This window comes from Gymnodraco acuticeps, unplaced genomic scaffold, assembly GCF_902827175.1.
Source record: "Gymnodraco acuticeps unplaced genomic scaffold, fGymAcu1.1, whole genome shotgun sequence".
NCBI classification, from domain to species: Eukaryota; Metazoa; Chordata; class Actinopteri; order Perciformes; family Bathydraconidae; genus Gymnodraco; species Gymnodraco acuticeps.
In genome coordinates this window covers 103565-120176 of record NW_022991383.1, presented here as the reverse complement: position 1 = coordinate 120176, position 16612 = coordinate 103565, and the positions used below count along the sequence as shown (strand labels likewise).

Here is a 16612-nt window from a genome sequence, read left to right as displayed (position 1 = left end):
TTTGTGATGTGTTTGTTAAGACCATTACATTGTGCCTGATGTCATGGTGGAGCCTGTTTTCCTTGTTTAGTATGGTTGATGTGTTGCAGTTGATATCCTGATTGGTTGAGCAGTGTAATTATTTAGAAAACTTTATTTCATTTGAAATGTAATGAGTAACTGCCATTGTGACTAATTGTCTTGCTCTACATCTCACCATGAGCCACAAACAGGGATTTTCTTCATCTGAATGAACATATTAACCTTAACTTCTCTCTCTGTTTTCCAGATGGTTTGAAAGTCATTAGCATCTGAAAATAACATATGGCTGCAACAGAGCCCCAGTATCTGAACTCCTCTCAAATGATCTAACTTCCCCCTCCTTATTAAGAGAAAAAAAAGCTCATGTTTTACAGTCTGTCCATGAAAGCAAGAACATCTTTTCAGATGTATGTAGTGTGCGCCCTATTCCTCCCCTAACATTACACCACCCTCGAGAGTTTGTGCCAAAATACGTCTCCCATTCCTTGTTGCTTATGTCAGGGAGGTTGTAATCCTCGGGCTACATAAATCCGTTCCCTGGCCATTCAAAAGGATCTCTAAATAAACACAGATGTATTGAATTAATCTTTGGGACAAAACAAGTGTGGATACTTTTCAAAACCTCTGTGTCTCAAACAGCAGGATGACAAGATGTTTATGGGAATGACTGAAATGGTAACAAACTGTTTAAATCCACAACCATTGTTGCATGGTGTTTAGTTTAGAGCATTTTGAGTTTGGGGCTGGCTGGTCCTGTTTAGGACATTGTAAAATGGCTCATAAATTCCAGGATCATCTCACCTCCTACTGCCTTCATAGACTTACAGACTTGGACGTTTTGAGGGGAACAAGAGGCTGGAAATGAACCCTTTCACCGACAAATAATTCAACATCCTGCATAGAAACTTGATTTCATTGTATCAAGTAGACATACAATCCTTGAGCCAGGCCCAGCTGTTTGCACACATTCTCTGCAGACTGCAAGTGTATTTGACGTGTTTGGGGTAAGTTTCCACCAATTACCCCACAGACTCTGACGGAAAATACTCTTGTGTCTGCCTTACCGGGCCAATAAATTGCGATTCACATCGCATGTAATAGGCTGCAGTCAACGACTCATTTTTTCCTACGACTTCAGTCACCGAACGAGAGTCGCAGCCCTCCACAGACTGCTTCTTCGCTGGGGTTTCTTTGCAAGGTAAGACATGTTACACACACTAGTCATGAGTTGAATCGATGTAGAGATGTTGATGTGTATGAGTAAAAGGTGCTGGATGCAGTCAACAATTTGTGGATTATCTTTGAATCTTTTTTCTTTGCCTTTTTAACTTTTGTACTAATGGCGATGCATGAAGTTTCCAAAATGAGAGTAAGATTTCCGGATATAATTTTCAAACTTAAAAAAAGCCTTTATTTATGCTGCAGCCTTTTGGAGGTTGATACAAAAACTGTACCGAACATCTATCTTGTTGGTGGATGAATGTGTGGTGGTAGCTCCAATGAACCTTCTTTTCTTTAATTAAAACGTAACACCTTTTATTTTGAAGGTTGAATCGCATTGTGCATGCATTGCATTGACACAGTTTCATACAACCCAGTCTCGTAAAAAAAACGTGTAATAACTACGTTGGTCCACAACGTAGGACGTAGTATTTCCTTAAAAACGCCTCTGAAATTGTAAGATCCCTACGTTTTTTTTCACCATTCGTTCCAATGGCTGGCGTCTATGTCACGTGATCTTCACATTTCTCCCTGCAGAAAAAAAAAAACATGGCCGAACTCCGTTTTATTCTCGGTGTAAAATGCCTATTTTAAAGTTAGTTTGGCCATTAAAATGCCTTTTGATGTCATTTGATGCGAGAAATATGAGTTGTTATTTCAGATTATGTGTGCAGTGGATGTACATGATCTTTAGTTTGCTAGTTATTACGAAGATTAATTCAGGAAATTGTGTCGATACAACGTTTTCATTGTTACCAAGGCGGTTGGTAGGGACGCTGCTATCGATATTATTTCTGTTATGTTGTGTAACAGTTTAATGCAGGGTTGCCAACTTTGGGTACCTGGCTGGAGTGAGATTTTGATATCATGGGTTTAATTACACATATGTGCACTAAATGACTGCTATCGTGTCAGCAGCGGGACCTTAGCATATATATAGCCTAGGATACATATACAATATATACAAATACACAATATTGGACACAGACTATAAAGGGCACACAGTTTCATTCACTAATGAAAGTCAAACACGTTTGTTTCCATTATATATTGTCCAAATATATTAATTAACACAGTCTCACTCTCATATACTCTTTGACTCTATTTTGGTCTAGTAGAACAATAAATAGCAGACTTTTACTTTTTATCATTTCTACTGGATCTTAGATCTGCGCATGCGCAATACGGGTCGGGGATTGACCAACCGGCTCCCACTGCTCTGCTGTCTGTTAACGTTGTTAAGAGTGGTGGGGGCGGGGAGGGAGCGGATCGACAGCTTGAGCAGCTGTCAACTCAACATTGTAAATAACCAACCAAAAACGATCGCCGGTTCATCTTGTTTTTGGCGTGAGAATAGTTTGGACAGCGTGAGAGCGTGAGATTGAGTGTGAAAGCGTGTGTCACACGCCAGATGCGTGAGAGTTGGCAACCCTGGTTTAATGGTGTAATCTTTATTACTACCCCCTTCCCCGTCAATGTATAGTGTTGGTCCACAGAGCAAACGTATTAGTTTAACAAAATCCGCATTTAAAATTGTGGCATATACGTTATTTTCCCCTGTGCAATTCCAGTCTCACATCTCACATCACATCGTCATAAACAAATACCGGAAACAGACCGAAAACACTTTATTCCGAGTGTGCTTGCTTTTCTCTTTGAAAGTCATCACATAACGGCATTGTAATACACGGTTCGGCTGCATTAAATATTACATATCTGCCGTAGTTCTCTATTTATAGAGCCCTGATGAGAAGACTTCTAGACAAACATGAGGAACTGCCGCCAACACTGAAAACGTGACATGGATCATAAATATATCAGCCATTAAACAACATCTTACATTTATTTTCACATAATACGTCTCCTTGCAGTATCAACACTAATTCGGCTGACTTTTATATTTGATCCAATTGGTAGATAGGCTGTATTTACACCATAAAGGTGCACAGCTGATATAAAGGGACACCTAGTGGTTAAAGCATGTTATTGAATTTCATTATTTTTATTATTAGATATTAATAGGATCCCTATAAAGTATATTCATTACTCGTTATTCTCTACTAATAGTTAATTAAAGACTGTATATAATGACTATTTTGCACATCCCTTTCAAGATTTCAAGATTTTCTAAGGTTTATTGACATATCATACACAAACGGTGTAGTTATGCAATGAATGAAAAACTTTGTGTATACCTCCAGCAATGTTAACTATGTTGAAGCACTTATTTTAACTGATATTATACATATGTATTATACTCTTATATAAGATGTATGTAGATAGTATAATAAATGTGCAGAATACGACAGTTTAATGGTGGAGGTACACACATATTGATAGATGTCTTGTAATACACTGTTGAGGAACCTGCGACCAAAGTTTTTCATCTCCGGCCTTGTCAGGTATTGAACAATCAATAAATAAAGAACATAGAATTATTAAATATAAAACACAAAATGTTTGTGATTATAATAAATGATTTACAAATAAACACCACTGCATATTTACAACTGTTACACATGCTGATGTAACGCAAATGTTTCCAACTTGGGATCAATAAAGTATATCTTATCTTAAGATGATCGATGGCTACTGCCATATTTGCAAAATGTGCCTCTGAACTTTGACAAGTGCATGTTTCAGGCTTATCAATTAACAACAGGAGGGGTCACAGACATAAGACCAGCTGTTAAATAAAGCTCTTCTGACCTTAGCTGGCATGTGGGTAATGCTACCCATTATGGGCACAAGCAATTTTCACCCATTTATTAATTATATGTTTTACATTTGAGTGTTTCCTATCCCCTAAACCTCCAGGGATGTACACAGTTTAATACTGGCCACTTCTTATGATGGGAAATACGAAAACGTCTTTTAAAACTACACTCCCAGTAGAGACGTGCCATAGATAGAGAACATGTTGCGAAACTCAATAGCCAGCATGTGTAGTTCTGGGGACGGGGTGGGGGAGGGGGGGACGGGGTGGACCCGTTCAAATCCAGTTTTGGATGCTCGGCACACTCTCCAATCACAGAGCTTGAGGACTATCACGGGGTTTGTCAAGCGAAGCGGAGAGAATACTTACTTCCGGGTGTAATATTCCAACCCAGTCTCACGGCATTTCGTGTTCACCAACACGATTTATAATCTATTGATTCGTGTTCACCAACACGATTTGCCCCTTTTTTTCGTGTTGCACAGCACGATTTTAAAAGCAATGTATTTCTACTGCCTGCAGCACGTCTTTTTCTCCGGTCGGGTCGAGGAAGACCGGAAGCTGTGTGGTTCATAAAAACATGTTCTTACCATAGACTGTATATATAAAGGTTCTTACTCAATATCAAGCCACAGTTATTGCTTTTATTTATGATCCACGTCAAGTATTCAGTTTCGGCTGCATTTTCTCAGTTTTTCCAAAGGTCTTCTCATCAGGGCTCTATAAATAAAGAACTACGGCAGATCTGTAATATACAATGCAGCCGAACCGTGTATTGCAATGCCGTTATGTGATGACTTTCAAAGAGAAAAGCAAGAGCGCTCGGAATTAAGTATTATTTTATTCTTTTAAAAATGTTTTCCGGATTTCATATCATATAAACACCAAATCCCAGCATGCATTGCGGCTAAAACATCCAATAAGCGAGTTTAAAACCATAGCTGAGGATCTTGGGTAATCGCTCTCGAAATGCCTACGTCTGTTTCCGGTTATTTTTATTTTGAAATTCAGTTCCTGACGGACGCCAAAAAAGCCCGAGATTATGGAATTAAACCAATAAATAAAAGCAAGGATAATTGTGTGTTATTGTTGAGTAAATAACAGTGTGTTATTTTGAAAAGAATAACAAATTAGAAGGAAAAAAAGATTTAAAAAATACAGATTTCAGTATCCTGAGGCTCTGACCCCATTTATATTCCTCACAGACGGCAACAAAAGTCCGAAATTATACGATTTCAAATAAAAGCAATAACTGTGGCTTGATATTGAGTAAGAACATGTTTTTATGAACCACACAGCTTCCGGTCTTCCTCGACCCGACCGGAGAAAAAGACGTGCTGCAGGCAGTAGAAATACATTGCTTTTAAAATCGTGCTGTGCAACACGAAAAAAAGGGGCAAATCGTGTTGGTGAACACGAATCAATAGATTAAAAATCGTGTTGGTGAACACGAAATGCCGTGAGACTGGGTTGAATATTCTGTAAAGCAAATGAGCTGCTCCGACCCTCGGTCCTATCTATGGTCCTGACGGACTCCAACTTGTGTTTATTAATCAAACAAATAAGTAAATAAACACAAGGATAATTATGTGTTATTGTTGAGTAAATGGAGAATTGCACAGGGGAACATAACGTAGGCTATCTATGCCACAATTTTAGATGCGGATTTTGTTAAACTAATACGTTTGCGCTGTGGACCAACACTATACATTGACGGGGAAGGGGGTAGCAATAAATATAACACCATTAAACAGTTACACAACATAACAGAAATAATATCGATAGCAGCATCCCTAGCAACCACCTTGGTGACAATGAAAACGTTGTATAGACACAATTTCCTGAAGTAATCTTCGTAATAACTAGCAAACTAAAGATCATGTGCATTCCACTGCACACATACTCTGAAATAACAACTCATATTTCTCGCATCAAATGACATCAAAAGGCATTTTAATGGCCAAACTAACTTTAAAATAGGCCTTTTACACCGAGAATAAAACGAAGTTCGGCCATGTTTTTTTTTTCTGCAGGGAGAAATTTGAAGATCACGTGACATAGACGCCAGTCATTGGAACGAATGGTGAAAAAAAACGTAGGCTAGGTATTTTACAATTTCAGAGGCATTTTTGTCGAAATACTACGTCCTACGTTGTGGACCAACGTAGTTATTACACGTTTTTTTATGAGACTGGGTTGTTTCATACCAGGGAGAAGTCTAACTTTTAATCTTATCAGATGTCGTAATAACACGCTAACATGTCTGTCTTGAAGTTGAATAGGATTGTGCATTTACTTTCATTTGATAGATTCAGATCATTGAAAAAAGCTTCTGTCATGATGGCCTTTCCAAGTGTGTGTGTGTGTGTGTGTGTGTGTGTGGTGTGTGTGTGTGTGTGTGTGTGTGTGTGTGTGTGTGTGTGTGTGTGTGTGTGTGTGTGTGTGTGTGTGTGTGTGTGTGTGGCCTAGCATTACTATACTTGTGAGGACCTAAATCTGTTTGCACAGTCATGTGTGGGGACTCGCCTCCCTTATGGGGACAAATTGGAGGTCCCCATGAGGGGAATAATTAATTTTAGGGTGAAGACTTGATTAGGGTTAGGGTAAGGGATGGGTTAGGTTAAGGGTTAGGCATGTGTTGGTTATGGTTAAGGTTAGGATAAGTCTCCAGGAAATGCATGTAAGTCAATGTAATGTCCCCTGAAGTGATGTATACATAGTGTGTGTGTGTGTGTGTGTGTGTGTGTGTGTGTGTGTGTGTGTGTGTGTGTGTGTGTGTGTGTGTGTGTGTGTGTGTGTGTGCTGTGTGTGTGTGTGTGTGTGTGTGTGTTTCAGTCAGTCTGGAGATGCTGCAGGGGGCTGTGCTTTGCTTGTCCTGCTCCCTCCTGTTGGGGGTCTGTTTCCCAGCAGAGGGTGCAGGGGCAGCTGGGCCTCTTCCAACTTTCTCCCCTGAAGAGTCCTCTGGCCAACCAGATCTTGATGATTTGGAGTGGGGCTCTGGATCATCTCTTCTGCACCTACTCCACAGCTTCCCTGCTGATAGCCCCTTCATAACAGAGACCCCAGGAAAACCAGTGAACTGCACCCAGCGCTTCTTATTACCACCATCCTCTGCAATCTGCTGGGAGAACATCGTCGGGCCAAAGGAGTTTGCCAAGTCACGTCTGCTTGTTCTGCAGAACAGGGCCGCCCTGCAGGCTGTGGCCACCACCAGCGGGTTGGAGGAGGGAGGGATCTCCTACGAACACCAAGCCAGAGAGGAGGTCCAGGGGATCAACTCGGACCACCTGAGTGCTGTAGAAACCATGCAGACCATGGATAAGGTGTTTGTCTCTCTGCAGGAGACCAGGAAGGAGGGGAAGGAGCAGGGGGTCCTCACAAGGTGAGAAATAGACATTCATTTGATGGATTAATATGGTAGATATGTCTTAAATGACAGGGGAGGTATAAACAGATTAAGGGGAGGCTAATTGAAAAAAAGATCTTATTAGCGAAGATCACATATGAGCCGAAATGTATGTGATTAGTTTGAAGAGTTATGTTTCATGTTAGTTGTTTTTGGTGCTGTTTTCTCAGAATCAGAAACGAATAAATGCCTGAGACCTAAACCTCGAGACCCTTTTCATGTATTTGTTGCAGGCTGAAGTTGTCAAACAGCAATATAAAGGTATCTTGTCTCAATTATTGGGGTTGTCTTTTTCCAAGCCTTGTCTGAGGGTAGCCTGCGGTCTCAGACTTTGGAAAACCCCTGAAAGTATTTGGGTGAGGAGGTTGAAGAGATGGGGATTATCTGACTAAATACCCCCTGATTTCTTACTGTGGGTGGTCTGGCGTTCTGCTATTGCATATTTATATTTAAATACAAACATTAGACATAGTCCATCCAAACAGAGCTACAATCGCCACTGTGCATAGACAAATTGATAACATGTTTGGAAGATACTCATGCAATGCCAGCTGCGGGATTATTCATAAATCATTGTTAGCGAGGCAGTCAGGAACCCTGGATCCTTGTTAGTTGTTTAGCATAAATAAGTGCTTGAATGCCAAAGAAAGTGGAAACAGCATCCAGACAAGCAGCTGAGACGTTTCTAGTGTTTTCCTAGTCATCTGTTGGGACATCTGGCTGAGACAACACTCTGGCACTAAAACGGCTGTGAAGAATTCAGTGCCTTCTCTCTATTAAATGAGAGAGAACAAACTGATTACTTGACGAGCTCTGATATTGGTGGGATAAAATTAATGCAAAACGGTGTGAATATGTGTCAAAATGTCCTAGACATTTACTTGTGGTTTGTCATCTCTTGCAGCATGAAGGAGCATCTTGCCAACACAAGGGACGCTATACATGGGAGAGAGCACACAGCAAACATCCTGGAGAATCACTTTTCTACTTTAGAGAACACTCTGCTTAACATGCAGTTTCGACTGAACAAGCTCATCCAACACTGACAAGGATTGGTTGCCTCTATTTATGTGTTCATGTATTGTTTAACAATGTAGAAAATGCATGCATCCCCAGGATCATTTTAGACTGTATGTGGACCAAATATGCACCTTATGTCATTAATACACTTAAAGGTAAAATCGGTATAAAGGAGACTAAACCTCACACCATCAGATATGAGGAACATGTAGCTGTTAAATAGTTTGTTGTATTCCAGTTTCCACGAGGAGATTTCATGGTCTTGCTAGCGTCTAGTAAAACGGTTAGTCTCTTGAGCACCTTGTTACAGACCTGTTTAAATCCTCATTCAACATTAATAAAAGCATTTTCATACCCTACAAGTTTGTGGTGTAAATAGTAATACATGCAATGCGACATCAATTATCAGATGGCCTGAATCTTTATTTTAATCTCAAATCTAAACAATTCCTTAGCAAATAAATGAGGAGAATGTGTTATATACACTTTAAATATTCACATATATAGTGTGAAGAAAAGAAAAGCGGCATGTGTATTTTTTACTTTCAAGTATTTATGATAAACTACCCGTTACTAATACATGGACAATATATTTAAAAAAAAAAAACTATGTATAACTTTGAATCAGGAACATCAGCATATTTCACTTGTTTGAAATCAATGTTTGATGGCATCTTAAAATGGAGACATCTGTGCACCAGCTGTGTGGAATGGATTTCCAATATGTGTTGGTCTGTTGCATGGAGTGAGCCCATACAGGCCTGCAAGTTGTTATCTTGTATATCACTTCCCTCCTCCTAAATGTTATACATGCAAAACAAGCACTAAATGTGTAAGACATTGCTACCAGAAAACCTTCAAGAAAATTGTTCTGAAATAATGAAATGTTCAAAATCTTGAGTACTGATTGCATTATGCTTTGTTTTGGCCATTGTTAAATTCTAGATTTATGGCATCAAGTATTTATCTTAGACAGTAAAGCTCCAGTGTTCCTCTGTGTTCTAGTATATGAACGTGAACTCTTGAGTCTTCACTTGATTTCACATTTGCCCTTAGTGGCTGTACTTTCAGTCCCATGTGCTCTAACGTCTTTCTTGAGCCCTACAGCTTAACTCTGTCAATGTATTTTAAAAGCATTGCAGTGCCCTCAATAAATGACAGGATGTGCACATTTGATAACATTTGTCCAGACGTGAAATGCAGCCAGTGTTCCTTTTAAAAGTCAGCGTTGTCGTCATCTTCTTGCAATTGCGCCAAAGATTTGAGGTAATCTCCAGCCAAGATCTTCTTTGGTAGGATATCTGTAAAAGAAAAATATTACACTTATGTCAAACTTGGTGTCACAGCCAGTCACCATGTATCCACTGTACTCTGCTGACCGTTACAATGCATGGAGCCAAACGTGTTTTTCAGCATCTTAATTGCTGATAGATTATTGTCATAAGTATAATGTGGCGTTACAAAAAACAGCTATAAAAACTGCTGCAGAAAATCAATAAGGCTTGCCACAAATTCCATTACTGATCAATCTAGGCCAGGGGTCTCCAACCTTTCTTCATCAGAGAGCTACTTTGAAAAAATGAAGGTGGCCAAGAGCTACTTGCATCACATCGCTTACAGTTATTCACATAGCCCTCATCAGTTGAATTAAAATGGACCTATCATGCTATATTTGAAACATATATTGTAGGGCCGCCGCCATACCTATATAAACACGTCTGAAGTTTTTTTTCTCAAAATACCAAACAGATCATGCATTTTAGCCATGCCTCATTTCACTCTATTTGCTCTTTTCCAGCCCTGTTTTTGCAGGGGCTGATTCTGCTTTTGTGGGAGACTACAGCGCCACTTACAGGCCTGGCATATGTACTACAGTGTCTCCAGCTCTTTCGAGCGGTCTCTCATTCCCCTGATAGGTGGAGAGTTGCCCATATAGGCGGAGCACCCCTTTTCTGACGTCAGAAAAATACAAATAATAATCAGCTCCGTTGCAGCCCCGTTTTTAGAGATTTGGGTATGGAGGAAAAGAGAGAGGGTTGTGTTTTCTGACACTTGGTGAGTTCCCTGACACACCGGGGACACATATTCATTTATAAAAGACGTACAAAAGTGCATTTTGCATGATAGGTTCCCTTTAAGCTATACTTTTGTACACATGTGAAATTGCAATACCTAAAGCTTATCAAAAATCTTTACTTCACATCAAGGTCCAAGAAAACGAAAATGTCTCACATATTATTATGGCCCACATAGTAAGTACATCACTGAACATTCACATAAATGTCCTTAATCACCACCTTACAAGCATTTCACTATTTTGTACAGTTAGTGAGATGAATGGCGCTGCATGGAGTCCACCATAGAGGTGTATGCCGGAGTGTACCCACATAGGTTCACTCTAATAGAGTCATTTAAATGTTCATCAGTCTGTCTTGTTCTGTATTTAGATTTCATTCATGTCAGAAAAAGCTGCTTCACAAAGGTATGTAGAACAGAACCAAATAAAGCAGACATTTTCAGTGCTGCTTGGTGCATGCTCTTGTATTTTTCTGGGTCTACAAAGCTCCAGGAATTTTGAGTTTTGCTGAGACTTAAACTGAACATTATTTTGGAGATCTCCACAGGATTGACACTGAACAGTTGTTCAGCCATCTTTTTCTTCTTCTTCTTCTTCGTCTTGACATTAAATTATAAACCATAATAAATCAATTGTATAGGTCTAGCCTCCCTATATCTGTGTGTGAAATTGTTCCATCCTCAAAAACTAAAAACTAATACTTCTGCAGTCTAGCTGCAGCTTCTAGCTACAGTCTTCTGTTAAAAAAAAAGACACTGAATGTCTTGAATGTGGCATCACACACATGACTTAAAGGTGGGGTAGGTAAGTTTGAGAAAACGGCTCGAGATACACTTTTTGTTATATTCCATGGAATGCTCTTAACATCCAGATAGCAATGAATATCTTAAGTGCTTTGACAAAAAATCCATAAAAAAATTCATCTGTGGAAGCTGTAGTACTGTAAAAAGCACGACCAATCATTTTAGCTGGCCCGGCTAAAATGATTGTATGGCCTACCTGCCTGTCAGCCTTCCATCTGTGCACAAACTTGTCTCGTGCCCTCATTGGTCATGTGCGCGTGTGTTGGAAGGGAAACAATTCTAAAATAAAAAAACGTTATTGTCCAGCCGCGGCCGAAAAATCAATAAGCAACCTTACAACGCTAAGGTGGTTCGGGCACCTAGTTAGGATGCCACCTGGGCGCCTCCCTAGGAAGGTGTTCCAGGCACGTCCAGCTGGGAAGAGACCAAGGGGTAGACCTAGGACCAGGTGGAGGGATTATATCTCTTCGCTGGCCTGGGAGCGCCTTGGGATCCCCCAGTCAGAGCTGGTTGATGTCACCAGGGAAAAGAAAGTTTGGGGCTCTCTGCTGGAACTGCTACCCCCGCGACCCGACCACGGATAAGCGGGAGAAGATGGATGGATGGATGGACTACGCTATAATCGATAATCGAGCGGCGAGCTACTGAAAAGCTGCCCCGATCGACGTGTTGGAGAGCCCTGATCTAGGCAATAGGCTCATTATAGACATATACCTAATAAACTGTTGCATACGTTCTGGGAGGTTACAGGTTATTCCACCAATGTTTCAGAGGTAAAGGGTAAGTAGTGTCCAACATTATATGATACAGAAAGTCCCTGCATGTCAGGCTGTGACTGTGTCTCACCTGTGAGAAACTGGAAAGTGTCGTTCTCCTCTGTGGTGTTAGCCAGGTCGCTGTATGACAGAGATTTGGTCTCTTTCCCTGCTCCGTTGGTATATGAAGACACAGCTAGGTGCTGCACAAACAGCTCCTGCAAAAACACACAAGTCACAATAAGTGGAGCACGAATGGAAACTGCAGGTTACAGTCAGAGGTGGAAGAAGTACTCCGATCTTGTAGTACAAAGAGTAAAACTACCAGGGTGTAGCAATACCCACCCTGGTAGAGTCAAATGTTACTCGAATAAAAGTACAAAAGTATAAGGATCAACATATACTTGAAGAACTCAAGTAAAAGTACACATTATGTAAATTGGCCCTTGTCAGAAAAATAGAGTGTATGTTTTGAGAATAATTTGGGAAGCATTAATATGTTAATCAAAGCTGGTATAGGTGCTGGTGCAGCTAGTTTTAATCACTTTGTAGGGTCGCTAGTGAATGTTACCAGGTGTAACTTAAGTATTTTAAGTGTTGTTCACATCATTAATCCAAATCTGCAAAGTAAAGGTATTAAGTACAGTATTTGAGTAAATGTACTTCGTCACTTGACACCACTGTTTACAGTTATCAGGGTAGCTAGCAGCAGCGGGCTAATCCCTGTTAGCAGCAATGAATGGTAGGTTAGCAGTGCTCAGTGAAGCGAGGATGTAGCCTCTAACTGCGGCTTACTGTAGCCTTGGTGGTGAGAAACAGCGCGTCGTGGTTGATGCAGGAGACATCCGGGGAGCTCTTCATTATCAGCCTCACCCTGGAGGTCGGGAGGGAGAGGGATTTTTTGTTGGTTGACGTTTGGTCATCGTCTTTGTCGGGAGTATTTTGAGACATCTTCATGAAAACACGGTGCCAGACCGACAGGCGGAACTTTTTGTTTTGAACAGTGACGAGTTTCTTCTTCTTCAGTTTTACTTTGCTGTTGGCGGCAGTTTTACTGGAGTACTGCCACCTGCTGCCAAAGTACGGTGGCCGACACGTAAAGGGGTCACTTGAGAGGAAAAACATATTTTTGGTTCAAAATGGTTTGTGTTTGTGCGTTGAATAATTGCATTCATTCATTACAATCAGTGGTAAAAAGTAACGAAGCACATGTACTTAATCACTGTATACGAACACAATATTGAGATGGTTGGACTTGTATTTGATTATTTATAATGTATTTAGTACAGGCAGGAGACACAAATAAAGGATACAACAACAATGTAGGGGAGATGACATTCCCATCTCACAAAAAAAAAGAAAAATACAATAGTAAAATAACAGTTATAACATACATTATACAAAAACAAAAGAAACAAATTAAATTATAAAGTTTAAAAAAATATGTCAGGGGAAATAATGTGTTTTACTGCTTTAGATCAAGGTTTTACAGTTAAAAGCACATGATACACCTTGAAAATAATACATCCCGTGGAATATCTTTTGCAGAAAGTTAAACAAATTACCACAAGGAATATTCCCAAACATAAGAACTAGCGCTGTAGTGCACATTTGAAGTACATCAAACCATAACAGTACAAATCTAACATGTTTTAATGCCTTTGCCTTTTTTAATAGGTATAATTGATATTTCTCCAACAAATGCACAGATCCCTCCGGTCCATTGGTGGCGCTAGGTGGCCTCTCAAACCACAGAAGAAGAGTCGATGTCAAAAGAGGCAGAAGAAGAAACAGTGGCGCTAGCAATGGCGGTATTTTGGCTGCAAAAATAAACAATACAGCTTGAAATTGATACTGTCGTGATAATACCTTTAAATCAAGTAGTAAAGCTTGTCCTCGGAGGTCTATCTGTAGAAGAAAGCGAACATCGTCATCTCTTTTGGAGCCATTTGAAGCTGCACATCCCTGTGTTGTTGGTGCAGCGAGCAGCCATCATCTCATTGTTGAGGAAACATTTCTGCCTTATCCTCTACGTATCCTGACCATTAACGATGCCACTGGGTTTGAAACCGTGTTGTGCTGTCTGCAAGACAAACTCTTCGTCCATGTGGAAGAAAGGAAACCAGGGGGAGATCCTCTGTAACAACTGCACAGGAAAGAGCAGCAGCGGCGGGGCCACCGGACCCTCCATGTCCTCCAACACTCTGCCCAGCAATGGCGGGGGAAAGCAGGTTAGTTACTGTCTGTAAAGGGGCCTTTCACCTTCAATGTTTATCTTGTTTTCAGCTTGTATGTTGTAGGTATTTTCAGGGAGAACCAAACCCTGCTACAACATTTTAAATCTGTTAGGGACAACGTTGTTGACATTTTCAATTCACTTAAGACACAACGTTTACAGTAAGTACAGTCAGGATGTATTTGTGTTATTTAGATGTCTTCCATAGGATTTCTTTATCTATTTTATACTTACTCAACTTGTTGTGAGAGACCGAATACTTGACATAATTTTTATATTTAGTCTTGTTTTGTTTTTTTACCCTAAAATGTATTAGGCAACAAACTGAATGTCCCCATGCCAGAAGACTAAATAAAATGTTTTAAAAGGAAAAACACAACAGGCACAAACGGGAACAGCAGCATAACAGACTGTGATGTATAGGGAAAACACTTAACATAAGCTTGTTTCATTTTTGGGAAAGTCAAAAGGTTCTGCCCCTCTTTGTTTTGTATAATCTTTAAATTGGATGTTTTAATTAATATGTATTAGACACAGTTACCAATCAATTACTCAATAATCATTAGTAATTTGTTATAGATAAACAGTGAATGGAGGCTGCTTGCTTAATCTTTTGTGTTGCTTTTAGTCCAAGCAGGAGATCCACAGGAGGTCGGCACGGCTGAGAAGCACCAAGTACAAAGCTCCTGCCTCTGAGAAGAAGGTGTCAACTAAAGGAAAGGGAAGAAGACACATATTCAAACTCAAAAATGTAAGAGTAAGATTTCATCAGCGAATGCAGTTATTTCTGTAGATTTTGTGCGTTCCTTAGAATTTCTGTTTTTGACCCTGTGTGTTCCTTTTCCTCAGCCAATCAAAGCACCAGAATCAGTTGCTACAATCATCACGTCAGAATCAGTATTTTATAAGGTACAGTGGTTTCTGCTTAATATCAAAAAAGATCATAGTAATAGTAGAACTAAACCTTTAGCCTGTGACACATATGAGACCAAACTGGGTCATTGTCATTGTTAATATCTATTTTGATATATTTGTATCCACAGGGTGTTTACTACCAGACAGGAGATGTGATCAAGGTAACGGATGAGGAAGACGGGAAGCCGTACTATGCTCAGATTCGTGGCTTTGTGCAAGACCAGTACTGTGAAAAGAGCGCTGCACTGACCTGGTTAATCCCCACACAGGCCAGCCGCAAGGACCAGTTTGAACCTGGGACATACATTGTTGGTGAGAAATAAAAATTGTACATTTTCCATATATTAGACAAATTTAAGGGATAAAAAAAATGACACATTTTCTTGTTAGTTTTGTTTTTTTAGAATAATCTTGGATAAATAGTGGTCAAGATCACAGACAAACACTTTGTGACTACTACCTTAAGTACAGTTGTGTTTGCATTAGCAGTTACTTAAGGTAATACATTTTAATTCTTTTCGGGAATGTTGCTAAGGTTTCCTAGTTCGTAAGACTGCAAATATATAAATATTTTGTTAGGGGGTCATAAGCTTAGTCCCCATTGTGTGGCCTCATTCAGCAACAGATCGTGACTTCATGGACTATTATTTTCCTCACAATCTGGGCGATTATCTCTTAAAGAAGAGATGTCATAAACCTATGTTTTCACACACACACACACACACACACACACATACACACATATATGTTGAGTGCCTATCAAACCCACAAACTGAGAAATAAGGCAACCCCATCAATTATGTTGGCTGCCTCAGTCAGAAAACATTGGATACAACAAGACTTTCAGATTTTGCTTCCCTAACTTTAAAGCATACACACTTTATAGTAGAAATCCAAAATACAACAAGTATCAACCTGAAAATGAGCATAATGTGTGACTTTTCAATAACTGTCTGTTTTGTATTAGGTCCAGAGGAAGATCTACCCAGAAAGATGGAGTATCTGGACTTTGTTTGTCACGCCCCCTCTGAATACTTTAAGTCACGGAGCTCCCCGTTCCCCACCATCCCCAACAGACCAGAAAAAGGCTACGTCTGGACCCACATAGGACCCTCCGCAGCGCTCACTGCCAAAGAGTCCGTCAGTGGCAGCAGTTAACACGACTGTGACATGGACTCAGTCTGTTGCTTTAAACAGACGTTTGTACATTTATGTAATATAAGAAAATAAATAATGGTTAACCACAGCCATTACTTCAGATTGAAGGCGACTTGTAAGTTGATACAAAGGAAACCATGTGTTACGAGATAACAAGAACGTTGCTTACATACTTTTGTATATAATAATTATAAAAAAGCTCTTTTCCACCATCCTTTTTGTCTGTGTTTATTTTCAAGAAAATTGTATTTATGCATTGGAATAATAAACTTGTTTGTTTTTGA

General features: G+C 39.9%; 3 protein-coding genes across 5 annotated transcripts; 2 read left to right on the top strand and 1 right to left on the bottom strand.

Moving 5' to 3' along the window:
- The first annotated feature begins 807 nt into the window (after positions 1-807).
- On the top strand, positions 808-8991 carry si:ch211-57n23.1. 3 transcript variants are annotated; one of them, XM_034241311.1, is made up of 4 exons: positions 808-1025; positions 1160-1219; positions 6798-7340; positions 8269-8991. In XM_034241311.1, the coding sequence occupies exons 3-4, from the start codon at positions 6805-6807 to the stop codon at positions 8408-8410; spliced, it is 678 nt and encodes a 225-aa protein (XP_034097202.1). In that variant the 5' UTR covers positions 808-1025; positions 1160-1219; positions 6798-6804; the 3' UTR covers positions 8411-8991. The 3 variants fall into 3 exon arrangements, with proteins under 3 accessions (XP_034097202.1, XP_034097200.1, XP_034097201.1); XM_034241309.1 differs by having other exon boundaries at positions 6794-7340; XM_034241310.1 differs by having other exon boundaries at positions 808-1219.
- On the bottom strand, positions 8787-13087 carry chrac1 (chromatin accessibility complex subunit 1). The gene is made up of 3 exons (XM_034241312.1): positions 12815-13087; positions 12111-12237; positions 8787-9685 (listed from the first exon to the last, which is right to left on the bottom strand). Exons 1-3 carry the CDS (start codon positions 12974-12976, stop codon positions 9600-9602), a joined length of 375 nt encoding a protein of 124 aa, XP_034097203.1. The 5' UTR covers positions 12977-13087; the 3' UTR covers positions 8787-9599.
- A 671-nt stretch (positions 13088-13758) lies between these two features.
- On the top strand, positions 13759-16612 carry gatad1 (GATA zinc finger domain containing 1). The gene is made up of 5 exons (XM_034241308.1): positions 13759-14250; positions 14884-15006; positions 15105-15164; positions 15299-15482; positions 16138-16612. Exons 1-5 carry the CDS (start codon positions 14071-14073, stop codon positions 16326-16328), a joined length of 738 nt encoding a protein of 245 aa, XP_034097199.1. The 5' UTR covers positions 13759-14070; the 3' UTR covers positions 16329-16612.

Excerpts from the sequence above, each read along its gene's own strand:
- chrac1 (XM_034241312.1), bottom strand. The coding sequence starts at position 12,976 with ATGAAGATGTCTCAAAATACTCCCGACAAAGACGATGACCAAACGTCA. Across the intron at positions 12,238-12,814 it reads TTCTCACCACCAAGGCTACA|GAGCTGTTTGTGCAGCACCT; the intron begins GTAAGCCGCAGT and ends GTGTTTTTGCAG. Across the intron at positions 9,686-12,110 it reads CACTTTCCAGTTTCTCACAG|ATATCCTACCAAAGAAGATC; the intron begins GTGAGACACAGT and ends TTTCTTTTACAG.
- gatad1 (XM_034241308.1), top strand. The coding sequence starts at position 14,071 with ATGCCACTGGGTTTGAAACCGTGTTGTGCTGTCTGCAAGACAAACTCT. Across the intron at positions 15,165-15,298 it reads CAGAATCAGTATTTTATAAG|GGTGTTTACTACCAGACAGG; the intron begins GTACAGTGGTTT and ends TTGTATCCACAG. Across the intron at positions 15,483-16,137 it reads ACCTGGGACATACATTGTTG|GTCCAGAGGAAGATCTACCC; the intron begins GTGAGAAATAAA and ends GTTTTGTATTAG.
- si:ch211-57n23.1 (XM_034241311.1), top strand. The coding sequence starts at position 6,805 with ATGCTGCAGGGGGCTGTGCTTTGCTTGTCCTGCTCCCTCCTGTTGGGG. Across the intron at positions 7,341-8,268 it reads GAGCAGGGGGTCCTCACAAG|CATGAAGGAGCATCTTGCCA; the intron begins GTGAGAAATAGA and ends CATCTCTTGCAG.